The 17,837-nt window shown below is 41.4% G+C and overlaps 1 protein-coding gene across 5 annotated transcripts in view; it reads left to right on the top strand.

Moving 5' to 3' along the window:
* Positions 1-17,837, top strand: part of PLEKHA2 (pleckstrin homology domain containing A2) — a 55,663-nt gene that overhangs the window by 20,057 nt on the left and 17,769 nt on the right. For all 5 annotated transcript variants that reach the window (XM_039354238.1, XM_039354235.1, XM_039354237.1 and 2 more), the window contains exons 2-6: positions 2,565-2,728; positions 6,248-6,304; positions 7,504-7,552; positions 11,306-11,403; positions 17,271-17,378. In XM_039354238.1, the coding sequence (XP_039210172.1) occupies positions 2,588-2,728; positions 6,248-6,304; positions 7,504-7,552; positions 11,306-11,403; positions 17,271-17,378 (453 nt within the window). In that variant the 5' untranslated portion in view covers positions 2,565-2,587. The remainder of the gene's footprint in view (positions 1-2,564; positions 2,729-6,247; positions 6,305-7,503; positions 7,553-11,305; positions 11,404-17,270; positions 17,379-17,837) is intronic.

Genomic DNA, 17,837 nt, shown 5'->3' with positions numbered 1-17,837 from the left:
TAAAATTTCCATCTGGTTGCCCTGGTTAAAGATCTTCCGTTTTTGCTGAGCATTCTCCATGAACATCTTGATAGGTATTTTAATCTGCAATGCATCATAGGTTGTTACCTCTATCAGGGTCAAAATCTGCAAGGGGCATGACATCATGGTCACAGTCTCACTCATTGTGTACACAGATATGGGGTGGGACTCTGATTGTGACGTTGCATTCATCATCTGGCAAATTTGGAGAAATTTTGCATCTCCCAAGCCTTCCTGTCCTGCAGATTTGTGGGGGACCACAGTTCATGGTATTTTCCTCCTCCATCACGTCGAGTTACTGGTTCTCATTTCCTTCTGCAAAAGGCCTGTGTCATTTAGCCTGAGTAAAATCTTTAGCAGAACATTCTTTGAAGTAGATCATTGAAAGTATTTGTTCTTCAATCTCTCCTAGGAAATAACTGTGCAAATATAAGAATGTGTACAGTGTAGGGCACTCTTCTCCACAAGTGCCGTCCAAATACATCAGACTGCAACTTGCAAAGTTCCCAGCCATCATAATGGCTGGGAAAGACTTGTATCAGGGCTGGGTTGAGTAGTCCCCATTTTTAATTGAGTAGTCCCCATTTTCAATTTTCATTTTGGCTAGGAATCCATTGGGTTACCTTGGACAAACCACTTTCTCAGTAATACTGCTTCAGAAACCATCTAACACTATCTGGGATTTACACCACGTGATGCACTTATCACGAGATTTAAGAAGCTTGCACAAATGTTAGGAGAGTTAGAATAAGATCACTGATTCCTCACATTTCTCCAAAGAGTTGAAGGTAATGCAACATTGAGTTGTCCTCAATGACCTATGGAAAGTTACTGTTGCATTGTATTGACCTCATTCAATCAAGTACAATAGATCAGATGGAACAGTTAAGGCAATATACTTTTGAGTGATTTAGGCCATCCTGTAGTCAGGGAAAGCCTGTCCTCGTTACTAGTATTTTAGCACAACAGTAGCTGAATGTTAGAAGTTCCTAATAAGCAACTAGGTGGTGATCTACTCAAGACTAGCCAGGGAACCTTGTTGGGAGCAATGATTTAATTGTGGACCTTGTCCAAATTTTAACACACTAACACTATTTAGTTAGACAAGTTTGGCAACTGATCTCCTTGAACTCCACAATCATCTCCTCCTCCTCCTCCTCCTCCAACTGCAGAGTTCACTTTTTTTTCTAGACCAACCAAGTGTGATCATTGGTTTGTGACAGGAATTGATCAACCAGCTTGTTGCCCAAGTCTAACTTCATGGGCTGAGTGAAAAATGACAAACGTTAGTGGGTATACACAGCACACACATTTTATAGAATAAGTGGAAAAATAGCTGCCATGATGAGCATAGTCAAAACATTGATGTACCAGGAGATTCCCTAATGCCAAATATTTTTGCTGTGTTCTATAATAGTTATTTAGAACAAATGAAAACACTTTCTGACAAATACTGTGTTGGCATTTTGCTTTGTGGCATGCCAGCTTCCCTTTATTTTATTAAAGGAAGCTTAGAAAAGAAAGCAATGCAAAAAAATGTTTGAGTGCTGTGGGAGGCTTTTATAGGCTGCTATCTGCAGGGAGCACACAATATATCCATTTTTAATCCCTTCTCGACAGGTTAAGAGCACTTTTGAGAATATGGATTAAACTCATATCACATGCCTGGCTCAAAATCCAGATTATTGTTACTTCCTCTGCTCCTGTTGTTTATTTTCTTTAAAAAGTTATTGGGACAGTTTCTAGAATGTTTCTCCTTGTCTGCTTATAACATAGATTAAAAAAGACAAAGCTAATAATTGAAGTTATTCCTTCAAAAGCTAATGGGCTTTTCCCATCCTAGCTGCACTCCAAATAGACAGGGACTCCACTCTGCAAAATTTCATGGGTCAAGAATTTTGAGGTTGCTTTCCAGCCTGGGAAAAGTTGTAAGCCAAGTTTTAATTTATCTCCCGTTTTGTTTTTGTTTTTTTTAAACAGCAAACAACGATAGCAGCACAAAAAGTGCAAACTGTGTGTATTTCTTTCAGGGTTGTAGGAATATTGACAGTCATCTGCCTGAATTAAAATATTGTAGTCTGTTTATAGCCTTGTAGCCTTAATCTGATTTAATTTGTCTTCCTCTGTGCTATTCCTGCACACATGAACACTTTTAAAAAAAAGAGAAGCTGAATATGAAGGCTAGTGCAACAGTCTGTTGTCTGAAGTTGACATGGTGATATGGCCTACAGAACCATCTTGCAAACTACTTTGTGGACTTCCTTTTCTTTCCTTTTCTTCTTCTTCTTTGAGTGCCAAGCAAGGAACGAGGAACAGAATGCTTTTGCTTATTCATGGTTTGTTAAATAGACTCCAGTTGGCTGGATTTCTTTAACCACTAAGCTCAGCCTGAAAAAGCCAGATTATTTTGTAACACAATGCGTAAAGCTATCCTTTATGACCACAGACCTGCTCAGGAGTATTTTGAAGAACTGGTAGCGTGCAAGGTGCCTTTGGTGTGCAGAAGACCTTGGCCCTCACTCTGCGCGTGCTTCTCTTTGCAGAGGGATGCTAGCAGTGCCTCGGAATGCCTTATGTAGACCGTCAGAATCGAATTTGCGGATTCCTGGACATTGAGGATAATGAAACCTGTGGAAAGTTCCTGCGCCGGTATTTTATTCTGGATACCAAAATCAACAGTCTTTTGTGGTACATGGACAATCCTCAGGTGAGTCCCTCCCTATAAGCACTTTGTTAAGTTCATAAAAACCCTCATTTAAGAACATTAAGGGGATAGGTTAGATGGGCGCAGATGTTTTCTCAACTTTCTCATGGGACTAAGGTCCAGTTACAAATCATATTCCTGTAGACTCATGAAAGCAATTAATGCTTGTGGTCTAAAAATTATAAATGATTTTCTGTGCAAAATGTCTTCCCCCTCCCCTCCCAAATTACCAAAAGATACAATTGCACTTTAATGTGTGTTCCTGTCCATTGTTTCTGAAACAATCCGGAAAATTGTCATAAGATACATTTGTTTATTTAATTGCGTAACTATAGAATCAACATAAAAGACAATCATTATGTCAATCATCGAATTAGATTTGGATTTAATGGACATTTGGATTTAACAGACACCTTTTCAAATGGTCGATAAATGGAGAGTCTCTTTTTGAATCCTACCCTCTAATTATGCTTAAATAGATCCATGCTTAATAAAATATATCTACAATGTTTATAGGACATTCAGATATGTGTCAAAGTTCATAACTTTTTTTTATCTTTGACAGGGATACTTATGCATGTGTAACCATATAGATAATCTAGGTATGTAATTTATATGCCAGAAAGCAGAAGTAAACCTAAAGCTTATCACTTAACTTCTGTATACAGTAAAGCCTTAATTTTATGGACCATTTGAAAAGGTGTCTGTTAAATCCAAATGTCCATTAAACCCAAATTGATGCAATTGGCATGATTTGTCCCTTGCTGTAATTTGGTTATTAACACAGTGATGTCGGTTGAGTCCACTTACTTCATACTTCATAATGCAAAATTATACAAGAGATGCAATTATGTTGATTCTATTGCTATGCAAATGGACAAACAACTGTATCTTTTGGTGATTTTTCCAAACTATCAGAAAAATTAGACAGGAGCATACATCAATTCTGAAGATTTTAAAAATTAAAGTACAATTGAAACCATAGGTTTTCTGTTGGGATTAATGGACAGATAACAAGAAGAAAGTCATGGAACTTTGTTTTATGTAGAACAACTGCAGTGAAATAAATTACATGCTCAAAAGTGGAAAATGCCATAAATAAATAAATAAATAAATAAATAAAAAATAGAAGAAGTTTCCGATTTCTTTTGCAGCAAATATAAATGAGATTATAAAGTTATCTCTTATTTTATGATTACAAAAAAATCTCTTTTTTCTATTATCTATTTTTTTTCTAATAATCAAAACTGCAAGTTATAAGTGCATTTTTTTTTCTGTTTCATGCAAAAAGTCTGTGAGGGCTTTGCCATTGGCCATAAATAATTATCTTTTCTCTAATCAAGGAAACCAATTTAGCCCTTTTTTGCAAGTTCCATCATCTTCACCAACCGTTCCACTATTGTGGGTAGTATCAAACCTTTTCACTTTTGAACATATACTAATCTTGCTGCAGCTGTCATGTATTTTAAAAAAAAAAAGCAATATATTGTGGGAGTCTATTAAGGCCAAAAGAAAAGTCTCTAGTTTCAACTGTACGTTAGTCTGTAACATTTTCTGAATTGTTATATTTACTTATTGTATGTCCAAAAATTATTGGCTTTTTTTTTAATGCAACCACCATAGATGATAAAATGTCCCTTCGTTGTAATCCCACATTCCTAATGAGAAAATTTGAGCCAGTGGGTTTTTTCTGACTCATCTCATAACTTCGTCTGTCTGAGCATCTTGGCAAGAAAACCACAGCAAATGTTTTTATCTATGAAGCCATGCCGATCCCTTCCTGGGAGGAACTGAATTAAGCTTATTTGTTCAACTTAAAAAAAAAAAAAAGAGCACGCCGGAGTACCATCTGCAGTATTTACCAGCTTTTAGTTACTACAGGTAATCCTCAACTTACAACCTCCAGTGAGCCTAAAATTTCCATTGCTAAGCGAGACAGTTAAATGGGTTCCTTCCCATTTTACAGCCTTTCTTAACATTAGCAATAAGACTTATATACCGCTTCACAGTGCTTCATAGCCCCCTCTAAGCGGGTTACAGAGTCAGCCTATTTGCCCCCAACAATCTGGGTCCTCATTTTACCGACCTCGGAAGGATGGAAGGCTGAGTCAGCCTTGAGCCCATCAGCATCGAACTCCTGGCAGTTGACAGAGTTAGCCTGCAATACTGCATTCTAACCCCTGCGCCACCAACAGCTCCTGTCACAGTTGTTAAATGAATCACTGCAGTGAAGTTAGGAACACGGTTGTTAAGTGAATTTGGCTTCCCCCTTGACTTTGCTTGCCAGAAGTTCGCAAAAGGGGATCACATGATGCAGGGACCCTGCAACCGTCATAAATACGAGTCAGTTGCCAAGCATCTGAATTTTGATCACGTGACCCGGGGGATGCTGCAATGGTCGTAAGTGTGAAAAATGATCATAAATCCCCTTTTTAGTGCTGTTGTAACTTTAAACAGAACTCTGTACCTCAGAGAGGCCTGGTAACCTAAGCATTTTGGGGGAGGGAGGGGAAAAATCTGAAATGAACAAAACTGTTCTTGTATTTGCAAAAGCTGAACTTGCAAAAGTGTGATCAACCCCAGAGTTCTCAGAATTCTCAACTATAGCCACCATTGCAGTGGGGAAAAAAAATGGGAATGGTTTAAATCAGTGTTTCTCAAGTTGATGATTTTAAGAGAGCTGAACTTCCAGAATCCCAGCATTCCCAAGGCAGTTGAAGTCCATCCAATTTAAAGTTGTCACGGGTTGAAAAACACGGGTTAAAGAATTTAACTTTATTGGTAATAGCACTCTAGTTTTTCTGCTCATTTTTCCCCTGCTGATTAGCTTGGGTAGAGAAGCTTTATCTTGGAGAATTGCACGGTGCAATTCTCTGAAAGAAAGTGTTTATTGGGGGGGGGAGTGAAAAAAATTAAGGGCTGTGTACCTAAGTCCAGTGAGTCCTTCCTTCTCATTAGGTGGCCAAAGTATTTGAGTTTCAACTTCAGGATCTGGCCTTCTAAAGAGTAGACGTGAGCTTAAATAAACTCCAGAAGATGGTAGAGGACAGGAAGGCCTGGAGGAATGTTGTCCATGGGGTCGCGATGGGTCGGACACGACTTCGCAACTAACAACAGCAACAACAACAAGCCTAAGTCCAGAGTTGCTATGATATTCTTAGAAGACTGTCAATGACCAGAACAAAGTATGACTCTAGAGCAGATAATTTTACATGACTGCAATTACATAGCATGGTGGCATTGCAGATAACGTGGGATAGATCTTTTAATTGTCACCCTCCACTTCTTGAAAAAGTGTAAACAATGAATACAGCAGGTCAAACTCCAGGGAGTGTAGACTTTCCATTGTATTTTTGCTGACGAGGAAGCATCACTACATCCATGTAACTGCCAAGAAAACAGTTGTGTTTTCAGGAACAGTTGAGCTTGATTTGAAAGAAAACTTTACCTTTCACGTCCAAATAAGCAAAGGGAGAACTCCACCCGTATGATGGACTGTTGCTTAATTGGCTTTTATTTCAGAATCTGGCTGTGGGCTCAAAAGCAGTAGGATCTCTACAACTGACCTACATCTCTAAGGTAAGGCTAAAACAGAGCTTTGTGCTCCTCCTCCCCCCGGCACCTATTGTTAGTCCTGATGATTTCTCTGAGTTTCTGGTCCTCATCATTCTTATTCTTGTGTTTTTAAGGGCTCCACCTCTTCGCCTCATAATCAAACAAACATATAACTTAATATGTAGAAAGCTTGGCCAGGATTGATAGGAGACATGTCTCATGAGCAGAGGTCCTTGGTCATTTCTGACATGGAGCTGAGTAAGCATTAAGCGGCAATAGGAAAAGTGCACATGTTTCTTAATAAAATAAATATTTGTCAGAAAAGGTGGTTATTGGTTACCATAAACTAATCTTTATCCATCCAGCTGATGAGCAAACTCAGGTTGACTACCTCAAGTTGAGGTTCCTCATCAGCTGGATGGCTAAGGATTAGCCTATGGTAGTGAACTAAAAAATAAATAGCCAACATGCATTAATTTATTGAAATTGATTTTGGGGATTTATTTCCTACCATGAACTCTGTGGAGGGGATAAAAAGAATGAGCAAATAAGTTAAGGATAAGAAGAACTGGAGGAGAAGGAAGTGCTAGGTCATTAGGCCTGTTCTTTGGACTGAGTTAATTACCTCACCAGCTCTCTCTCACCTCATTGCCCTGTAACCGGCTTTAATTATAGTCTGAACTCTTTCTTAAATTAGTGGCAGTAAGTTTGGCTGCCCTCTCTAGGTGCAACAGGACTGGGACATTCATGTTGGCTGGAGAGAGAATGTTGTGTTCTCAGATTCATAAAGAGTCTGTCTCTGTCATGGCAGGACCACTTGTTAAATTCCAGTTAAGCTGATTTATTGTAGTTAACTAATAGTCAGCACTAAATTGGTGCTAGATAAGAGTTAACTGAATTCTAGAAGGATTGGACTGTGGGAACCTAATGACTCCAGGCTAATTCCTCTCTTGACTACACCCCCAGGCTTTGCCTATCCTTCTCCTACAGCAGGGGTGTCAAACTCGCCGCATCACGTGACGTGTCGTGACGTCTCGTGACTTTTTTCCCCTTGCCAGAGCTGGGGTGGGCGCGGCTTCCTCATGATGCATCCGGCAGTTTAACACCCTTGTTGATGGGCCGGCCGTTTGACACCCCTGTCCTACAGTCTCTTTTCTAAAACCAACAATAAAACAACTCTGGCAACCACATCAGCAGCCCATTTCCATTTGCTTTCTTTGCAGGTCAGCGTGGCTACCCCCAAACAAAAACCGAAAACACCATTCTGTTTTGGTAAGCCTTAATTGGGAGGGAGCACTCTCTTTCATCGGAGGGGGGGGCACATTTACCTTTTGGTCCCCCTATCAAAGAATTGATTTGGGGGAAGATTTTCCAAGGGTGAAAGGGATGATTAGAGCTAAAGGGTTGCTTTTTGTCCCATAGACCCCTCCCAAGAGGCAAATGTGGCTGAGTTTGGGGTGGCTAGCTTTAAGGGCAGATAATCTGTATGAGTGCCTCTAGCCTACAGCATGTCTTTTCTCCTGAAGCCCCCCTCCCTCTCCCCCCCAATAAAACGATCAGATCTGAAATGTTCAGCCCTGCTCACTCTGCTCTTGGAGAGCTGCAGATGAGATGCTTTGAGGCTTTGTGTAGGGCATGGACCTTGAGTCCTCCATTCTTAATGTAAGTCATTATAGGGAGGATGAAGATTGGAGAACATCTTTGTGGCATCCTTGGGAGCAGAGCTTTGGCTTCCACAGGCAAAGATGCGATCAAAAGCACATAACTGTTTCCTGGCAGGTATTGCGTGCAATTCAAAACACATTTTGCTCTTCAAATCCAGAGCACTGCACAGTCCTAACGTGTAGGTGGAAAGTGGACAAGTGAATTCACTTCTTACTTGGGAAGCAACATTAGGTGATGTTGGGTGACGTTTCAGCTGCACCAGCTTGGGAATCAAATGGAGATTTGAACATTCTTGGAGCAGAGAGTAGTAGTAATAGTAGTAGTAGTAGTAGTAGTAGTAGTAGTAGTAGTAATAATAATAATAATAATAATGATAATAATAATAATAAAGTTGGAAGGGAGAGAAAGGGTAAAAAGGTAGTCTTCAAGTTGAGTTCAATTCTTGGGGGCCTTGTGGAGACACCTTTACAGATTTTTTTATTTTATTTTATTTTTTGGGGAGAGTAATGTGGAAATGGTTCACCATCTCCTTTTAAGACAATTGCACATCCACTCTGCAATCTAGCTTGGTGCGTGGGATTTCCCTGTGGCTTCCTACCCAAGCGTTAAACTGGTGTGACCCTACTTGCATGAGACCAGCCAAGGTCAGTAAGTTGTTGCCACCTAGCTGGGCTCACAAGTGGAGGCTTACAGATATCATTTTGACCTTATGGTAGAACCATGGTCGATCTCTTCCAAACGAGGACCACTGGATCTTGATCCTTGTAGCATAATTTAGAGGTGGATTTCCACTGGCTTAGCCTAGCTTTGCACAGGACAGGAAGAAGAAAGTAAAGCCTAAGAAGCAAGAAGCATTTCATCAGAGCCTCAAGGCCTCCTGTTCTTCTACATTAAGGAGAAGTGGCTGAGATGGATTGGACGGTAGGATTGAAGTAAACATCTTCAGACAGGAAGCCCTGGGGAATTAGGGAGGAAGTGACAGAACCACACGAGATGGAACTGGTTGACTGCCTTTCTCCTTCCCAGGCAATTTATTATTTTATTACTCTGATTTCTTTCTTTTTCTGCCTCTTTAAGCTCTGGACAATTTATTTATTTATAACATGTACAGGCTGCCCATCTTATCTCAAGGCAACTCTGGGTGGCTTACCATCATTAAAAAAAAAAATCAAAATTGTATAAACTAAAAACCTAAATATGTAAATACAAAATCCAAAACACTTTGGCCCAATTAAAAGATGGGGAGGACAGGAGCAGGATGGTGGGGAGGCGGGGTCTGTTATCAATCGATCAAACACCTTCACTCTGACGCTCCCCAAGAAATAACTGGCAAAACCAATTATTATATACCCACGTGGGTGGAAATGTCAGCAACTGAGCTGGGAGGTTAGAGAAGGCTGCCAGGTTTTCAGAAGCATATGCCAGACTATTTTGAAATAGAAAGAGCTGTTCCATCCCCACCTTCCAAACAAAGGCTGAGTAATGTCCACGCTTACTCAGGAGCTGCAGATGAGGACATTGACTTGTAGAAAAGGCAGTGGGAAATCAGATAAGTGGTGGAACAGAATGGTTGAGGAGTAAACCTTGCCGTGTTTTGCTTTTGACAAGGGCAAGGAAAACATGGCTTGTTTTCAGACTCTCTGGGGTAAGCACCCAGTTCTAATAGCAAGAGCCATGTCTAAATGAAATTGCACTTGGACGGAAATAATGCCTTTTGGAACTAAGTTGGCCCACCAATCAAAGGAGTAGAGTAGAGTAGAGTAGAGTAGAGTAGAGTAGAATAGAATAGAATAGAACAGAACAGAACAGAACAGAACAGAACAGAATAGAATAGAATAGAATAGAATAGAATAGACAATATAGAATGGAATGGAACAGAATAGAATAGAATAGAATAGAATAGAATAGAATAGAATAGAATAGAATAGAATAGAATAGAATAGAACTGGAAGGGACCTTGAAGGTCTTCTAATCCAGCCCCCCACTCAAGCAGGAGAACCTATACCATTTCAGACAAGCGACTGTCCAGTCTCTTCTTAAAAACCTCCACTGATGGAGCACCCACGATCTCTGAAGACAAGTTGTTCCGCTGGTTGATTGTCCTCGCTATTAGGAACTTTCTCCTTAATTCCAGATTGCTTCTCTCTTTGATCAGTTTCCAACCATTGTTTCTTCTCCTGCCCTCTGGTGTTTTGGAGGATAGTTTGATCCCCTCTTCTTTGTGGCAGCCTCTCAAGTACTGGAATACTGCTATCATGTCATCCCTATTTCTTCTTTTCTTTAGATTAGCCAAACCCAAAGAAAAGTAGAGCTTGCTACGTAATAATAAAGCAGGGGTATATCAAGGTTACACTTTTCTGCTTAGAGATCACCCCACTTTGGGGTTTTTTGGTTCACCTGGCCCCCTTTCCTTAATTGGGCAGTCACTCTATGGCACATCTCCCTGGTAGAAACTTTTTCTTAGTTGATGTGCTGCCCTCACCTGTTTTAAATTGGAACCATCTTTCCCCCAAATTCCAGGTACAGGAGAAGCATGGAAATCCTCTTCCGTCTTTCCCTGCATGGAAACACATGGTTGTGTGCAAGTAGCTGAGCCATGAGTAGGAATGAAGGAAATAAGGACTGTTCCTAAATGAGAAGGTCAACAAGCGTATAGAATATTAATTTAATTTATACTATGAAATATTAAGAATATCAGTATGCATTAATTGTATTAATGCAAAGGATGGCACACACACACACACCCCGATATTTTTCACAGGCAAAACTTAATGAAAAAGTCAACCTGGTGTGTTCAGTGGAAATACAAATCGAATGCCCCTGATTTATCATTTTTTCCCAAGCATAAAAAAATCACTCTTACAGGCATTTCCTGCAGTTAAAAATCAGAGAAGATCCTTGCACTTAGTTTGAGGCATACAAGTGGAGAAGGCATGTAGTTCTCCAAAGGCTTGGTTGCTGTCTGAAAAAAAAAATGGGATTATTAAAACGTCTTTTTTATATGGCATGAGACAAGTATTAAATGTGTAACTCATTTGTTGCTTTTAGTAGTTGGGCACAATAGTTCTCTCCTCTCCTCTGAAGAACTTTGCTGTTGAATCTCTTTAGTAAAATTTGGGAAAACTCCCGGGGATATAAAAAAAGGGTCTTTGAACTCACCTCTGGACATCCTGGAGTGGTGGACTAGGGAACAGTATCCTCTTGAGGAAATTGAAAGTGGTTCATGGAGCAGGGAATGAGGAGTGGGGAACTCAAAAAGAATAAGACTTCTTCTAGAAGCCGGGAATTTGCTACTGAGGACAACTATATGCCCTCTTTGAAGTGATGCACAGCTCTTGATGATGATCTTTGTATCTGCAGTTATCAACGCCTTGTCTCAGCGCTATGTCTTGCAAGCAAATGACCAAAAAGATCTCCAGGACTGGGTGGAAGCGTTGAATACTGCCAGCAAGATTACGGTAGGTCTTCTCTCTTCACATTAGCTGGAAGTCTTCCACTAAAGGTCCTCAGAGAAGGAAGGCAGCAATTCATTTTATCGGGATGAAGATGGCATCTTACCACTGGTCTCCTTGTGTATTCTTTTCAGCAATTGGATCAGCTTTGCACCATGAATGGGGATGCAGGTGAATTTAGGAGGAACTGGTATAAATTACGAAAGAGGGTAAGGGCTTAGATAATTAGCCCAATCAAGGCACCAAAGCCAACTATAACCCTAATTTAGAGTCCAATCGTGGTTGAAACTTCCATATAACACTGCTTAGAACTGTCCATCTTTGTTTAGTATTTTCCTTGGCACCCTGGTTTTTGGGGCAGAATCCCAACTGCCTTTAGGACTACATCTGCCCCTTGCCTCTGCACAGGTGATTCAACTCCGTTGGAGTTGGTTGCAAGCCAATGGTTTATTGGGGAGAAGTAGGATTTAAAATTCTTCCACTGAAACCTGGAAGGAACTGGCTGAAATAATAGCATTTTCTTCCAGATGAGAACACCCCTGTCAAACAACCACAATCGCCACATCATTCTTTGTTCTTTAGTACGGATACTGCCCACTGGTCCACACTGCTGTATCTGGCGCTTGGCTTTTGCTAACCCCCTGTTACAAACCTGGAAGGATTTGAGGTGTCTATTTTGAGGAGCTCTGAGATTGCTTGGAAGCATTCTGGCGGTTGCCCTGCCTCTTTCCTAAGAGAGAGCTGTTGTGGCTTTTGCTGTTGTGGTTGCGTGACTGATCTTCCCCAATGCTGTATAAGTAAACGGGGAAGAAGAATCGGGAGAGGACCCCTGGGATGCGAGAATTAAAGGACTTCCCAATGAAACTTTAATTGGGCAATCTCCCTGCCTAGTTGGGTGGTGCGGTGGCCCAGTGGCTATGATGCTGAGCTTGTCAGCTGGAAAGCCGGCAGCCCAGGTTTGAGACCCGAGCGCCATGCGGCAGGGTGAGCTCCCGTCCTCGCTCCAGCTCCTGCCAACTTTGCAGTTTGAAAGCATGCAAATGTGAGTAGACAAATAGGTACCACTTATTTGACGTCATGTGATGTCATGCTGGCCACATGGCAGCGCTGGCTCAGTGGCCTTTAAACAGAGAGTAAAAGCTGCAGGGACTCCTTTACCTTTATTTTTTACCTGCCTCCTTAGTTAGATTGCATTAAGGTATGTGCATATCCAGGTGACTCTGTCTTCCATAGGTTATATTCACCTGTTTCTTACCACTTCAGAACAGAAAACTATAAAATGCCTGCAGATCAGTCACACTATCTAATTTTATTCTTTTTTAAATTGAAATATAAATCAATGGGGGGACTACACCCCCTCCCTAGCATTCCACGTAAGGACTAAGAGTGGTCTGACCTAAAAAGGATTATGTATATAGTACATTTCTCGCTTTGGGGTAGCCTTTGCTGGTTCTCTCCTGTCCCATGTTTGTGTTGCGTTTAAAATCTGTGTCACAGAATGGTGGCAAAGCCCAAACACAGACAAGTCAGGCCAGAAGATTGGAAGAGCCCCCCCCCCCAAAAAAGTCTCTGCTTATCTGGACTAGCTTCTTCACCACTTGGTAGATGATACAATTTTATCCTGCACTTCCAATGAACCTGGGAAGGAACATCTTTCAAATACAGAAAAGTGTTTGCAACCTCAGTATACGTCCGTCTGATTGTATCCCTCCTGCTTCATTTTGTAACACATCTCAGCCACTTGTGAAACAAGAAGTTAGGCTGTCACAGGTTTACTTCCCGTTTCTGCAGGTGAGACTTCCCTTTGAATTAGCCAAGCTTGACTTTTCACAATTGAAACCCGGAAGGGCAGGGAGATGAATCGGAGAGATGTTTGGCTAGTCAAGCCAAAACAGAACTGATCCATACATTGGCTGGGCTTGTACAGCACAGGAAGTCATCATGCTCACCCATACATTTTATGTGATGCTCCACTAACCATTTATGGAGGGCACAGATGTGTGATGTTGTCCTTAGCTTGCCGTTGGCCAGCCACAAGGACAGCTGCTGCCCACCTTTTTGTTGTGTTCTCCAACTTCTGCAAGGCTTTATTTTGTTGAATGTAGGGTCTCCACCCAATTGACTGGTGGATGCTGTTGCAGTTCTTCCCCCCCCCATTTCTGGTTAGCGATAGATGCTCTTGATGACCATTTCATACAAGGTTTTGGGGTTGCTTGTCCCCCTTCAGAAAGGACTTTGCCAAATAAAGTCTGATTATGTTTTGTTTTGCGAGGAATGTCTCCAGTCTCCTCACTTGCAATTCTGCACACTTTGTGGGATATTTGGGGGCAGCCAGTTAGTGCTGGTGAACCAGTTTGAGGTATTGGGGAGCTGGGACCGGAGTCCTATCCGTTTCAGTTACTAGCCCAAGTGACAGGAAGAATAGCAAAACTTGTCTATCAGTCTTCTGTAAGACTGGAAAATTTCTGTCCAAAAAATTAGTCCAGCTGATAGGTTGGTGGCCTGGAGGACAGCCAAGAGCTTTACCCGACACCCCTCTTCTGTCTCACCAGCCTGTCAGCTTGGTATTTGGTAGAAGAAATTTATAGTCTTATAGGAAGCTGGTAGACAGCATTCTTCTTGTCCTCTAGCCTAGACTATAAGACGATTAGTAGATCTGCTTTCAGAAGTAGTTCAAGAAGTAGCTCAAGTGAAGGAGCACCTCCACACCAGGGACTGATCACTTGAGCAACTTCAAACTATTTAATGTCCCTATCCCAGCATCCACGCACCGTTATCCAGACATACCCATCTACACTTGCCCAAGTCCATCCCAACAAGCAGGTCGCCTGCTGCTAATCAGCCCTGAAGAAGGTGTTCTGTACTTCACCTCTCTTTCCTCACACATTTTCTAGGGACAAAAGCTCCATTGTGCTTCATTGTCAAGGTAGAACAGAAGAGTATAATAAACTTTTAGATTATTTTGCACGGCGAAGGGAAAGAAGCAGTTGGAAGTGTCTCCATTCCATGTAATAAACTTAGACCGGGCACACTGCACCTGTTGGACTTGATTGCTAGGACAATGAAAATATTTTATCTTTTTCCATAAAACATTGCTAGTTTGCAACAATCATTGTCCTAAAATACAGTGACGATCACTAATGCGCAAGCAACTTCACCCATTGCTCTAAGTCATGTCTTATTTAAACATATTTTATTATATTTAGTTTATTATATTTATTTTTTTATTATTCACAATGGCTGGCTTCGTGTACCACACCGAGCTACAATTACACAAGTCAGCTAGCATGTGCTAAGCTCTAAGGCCAGACGGTAGTAGTAACCAGTCTGGCTTTGCCTAGAGAAGGCAATGGGACCAGGGATTCCAGTTGCTGAAGGTCACAGCACCAAACATTCCTTAACGCTTAGCTTGTGGCCTTCACCGATGCACTGGTTTGGCCACTGGGAGAAAAAAAAAGGAGATTGAAGAATGAGATAGAATTGTAGGTTGAACTTTTTGTTTTTGCTCTGAATCACTTCCCGTCACTGCTTTTGTACCAGATTTTCAGCTGGCTTTGAACTTAACTGGCGCATGGATGCTTCAGTGGTTTGAGAATGCTACATGCTGGATCAGATGCAGAAGAAAGGATCCAGGCCTTTTGGGTGTTAGCCTGTTCAAAAAAACCAGTTTTACCAGCCCAGCCTTTTGCCTTTCCAAGAGGAAGAATCCACCTAGCATCAGACACCCAACTTAGCCATGAGTTGCTGCTATCAGATGGGGGAAAAACGCAAGCAAGAGTTGTGCTCAAAGAAAGGCCAACTGCTATTGGATGTAGCTGTGAAATTGACATCTAGAAAGCCGTGGCGCTTCGGTCTCTGTAGCTCCTGGGGAGTTTCTGTCTTTCCACCCTACTGCCAGGACAGGAAACTGCAAGGGAAAAAGGGAAGCATCCAGGATAACAACTCAATCATTTAGGAAGGTTGGCAATCGTTGCCAAGCATAAATATATGAGGTTGACTGCAGAATATCCTCCAAAAAAGTTCGGACATTTGTTTTAATAAACTAAAGTTTTTAGTCCCCAAGGGGAAAAAAATAATATAATAATAACAGGAAGCTTAGTTTCAAGTTACTGAAGATGGAACAAGATGCTCACTTTGGAAGATTGGGCAATTTATGAATCTTGGCTCTGATGTCTGCCTTAACACAGGACTGGTTTATGATCTAGCACTGAATTAGGCAGTATTAAATCATGGCATAAAAGGCTTTGGAACACGCTAGCACCACTGGCAAGTTAAAATATATTTTAAAAAGAAAACTCAGATATACATGCCTCATAGCAGAGTTGGGCTCCCATTTCCATCATCCCCAGTTTGGCACTGGTCAACTTATTGCAGCTCCATCATTGGGTGTATTGGCAGGGACAGATGGGAGCTGTAGTCCAATAACTCGAACAGATTGGAAGTAGCTGCAGTATTTCTGCGGTATCTCTTTTTTGTTTTTTGTTTTTTTTCTGAAGCGGAAGCCATATTAATTGCATCAGAACCCAAAACAGCCTGATGGAACTTTAGAGACATTTATTTATTTATTATGGCGCAAGCTGTTTGGGATTACACTGCTGTTATTTCCTTCTTCAGCTGAGGACATTGACTGAGGCTTTTTACATTCTGTTTATTGGTAACGGGGCTGCTAAATTGGACAAGGCAAATTTATGCCAGCATGGTGATTTTTGCAGTTATAAAACAGCTTACTTTGAGGGATAGAAAAAAAAACAGATTCTTAAAGGAAGAAGAAAAGTGCTGAGAGATAATATTGACCTTAATATGAAGATGAGCCATCAGATTAGCCCTCTGGGGCTGGATTTGTCTTGAGTAACTCCAGTACTCTTTTATAAATCTTTCTGAAGTTTGTTCCTATGTCAGTCTGATGACCAGAGACATTTTTCTCCCTCCATCTGTCAGCAAGGCAGAAGAGCTTCATAGCCTATATGATGCATGCAGAAGGTTTCTTCATATCTTAAGAACTATAAATGGCGTGCAAGCAAGTGAAGTATCACTTTATAAAGCCTTAGTACGGCCATACATGGAATAGTGGATCCAGTTCTGATCACCCACAATATAAAAAAGATGTTGAGATTCTGGAAAGAGTGCAGAGAAGAGCAACAAAGATGATTAAGGGGTGGAGGCTAAAACATGAAGAACGGATGCAGGCATTGGGTTTGTCTAGTTAATGAAAAGAAGGACTAGAGAAGACATGATAGCAGTGTTTCAATATTTGAGGGGCTCCTACAAAAAGGAGGGGGTCAAAATTTCCAGTGTTGGAGCATTCACAGCTTCTGGAGGCAAGTCGTTCCACTGATTAATTGTTCTCACTATCAGGAAATTTCTCCTTAATCCTAGGTTGTTTCTCTCCTTGATTAGTTTCCATCCATTGCTGCTTGTCCTGCCTTCAGGTGCCTTGGAAAATAGCTTGACTCCCTCTTCTTTGTGGCAACCCCTGAGGTATTGGAACACTGCTATCATGTCCCCCCTCGTCCTTTTCTTCGTTAAACTGGACATCCCCAATTCCAGCAGCCCTTCTTTATATGTTTTAGCCTCCAGTCCCCTGATCACCTTCGTTGCTCTTCTCTGCACTCTAGTTTCCAGAGTCTCAACATCTTTTTTCAAAGTAGTATTTTTTTTTTAGTACTGTGAGTTTATTTCATACTCCTATACACAAGAATCTGATCTGCTAACGATCAAGGCAAATTGGCGGTAAATAAGAATCATTGGGATTCACAGAGGCCTGGACTTAGGTCTCTTGTGGATGTATAGTGACTCCAGACTGATGACCTGTTGGCCCCACCCTTGAGCTCAGCCTGGTCATCTACAGTAATTTATCTTATTTACTCCATTAGGTGCCGAAGCATGGAAGTTTGTCGCTAGCCACAGAAGCAGGAAGGCACCCATATAAGACTGAGATCATTGGAGGAGTCGTCGTGCAGACACCCATCTCGGTCAACCAGGTGAGACAGAATTGGACAGACTTTGGAGGAACAAGGCAGAGGAAGGTCTGCAGCTTCCGACAGAGACATGCAGTAGAGTCTTAGGGGGCTCTCCTCTGCATCTTTCGTTGAACAGGGCTGGCTGGGAAAAGACCTTTTCTCCAGCCTGTAAGAGGCCTTTTCATGGTTGCATTATTGGGTATGTAGAAATGACCTTGGGAGACCAAGGAAAGAGATGCTGCCTCAGGAATGATCAGATAAAAGGGGAGTTAGCCCACAGCTGAATAATGAGCAGTGAAAGAAACTTAGCAAGGATCTGCACTAACTTAACCAGGTGGTAAAAAGCGAAGCTGGGAGATTTGTACTTTCAGGCTTGTGAGATGCTGTCAGCCTCCCAAGAAGGCCAGACAGGAAAAATGACAAAATAATTCTATTTTATTGTAAGGCTACGTTAACAGAATCTCACAACCTTCTTCTCAT

This window comes from Crotalus tigris, unplaced genomic scaffold (assembly GCF_016545835.1).
Source record: "Crotalus tigris isolate CLP2741 ecotype Arizona unplaced genomic scaffold, ASM1654583v1 scf7180000018549.3470463, whole genome shotgun sequence".
NCBI classification, from domain to species: domain Eukaryota; kingdom Metazoa; phylum Chordata; class Lepidosauria; order Squamata; family Viperidae; genus Crotalus; species Crotalus tigris.
Note: the sequence above shows the minus strand (reverse complement) of the source record. Positions and strands in the feature narration are given on the sequence as shown.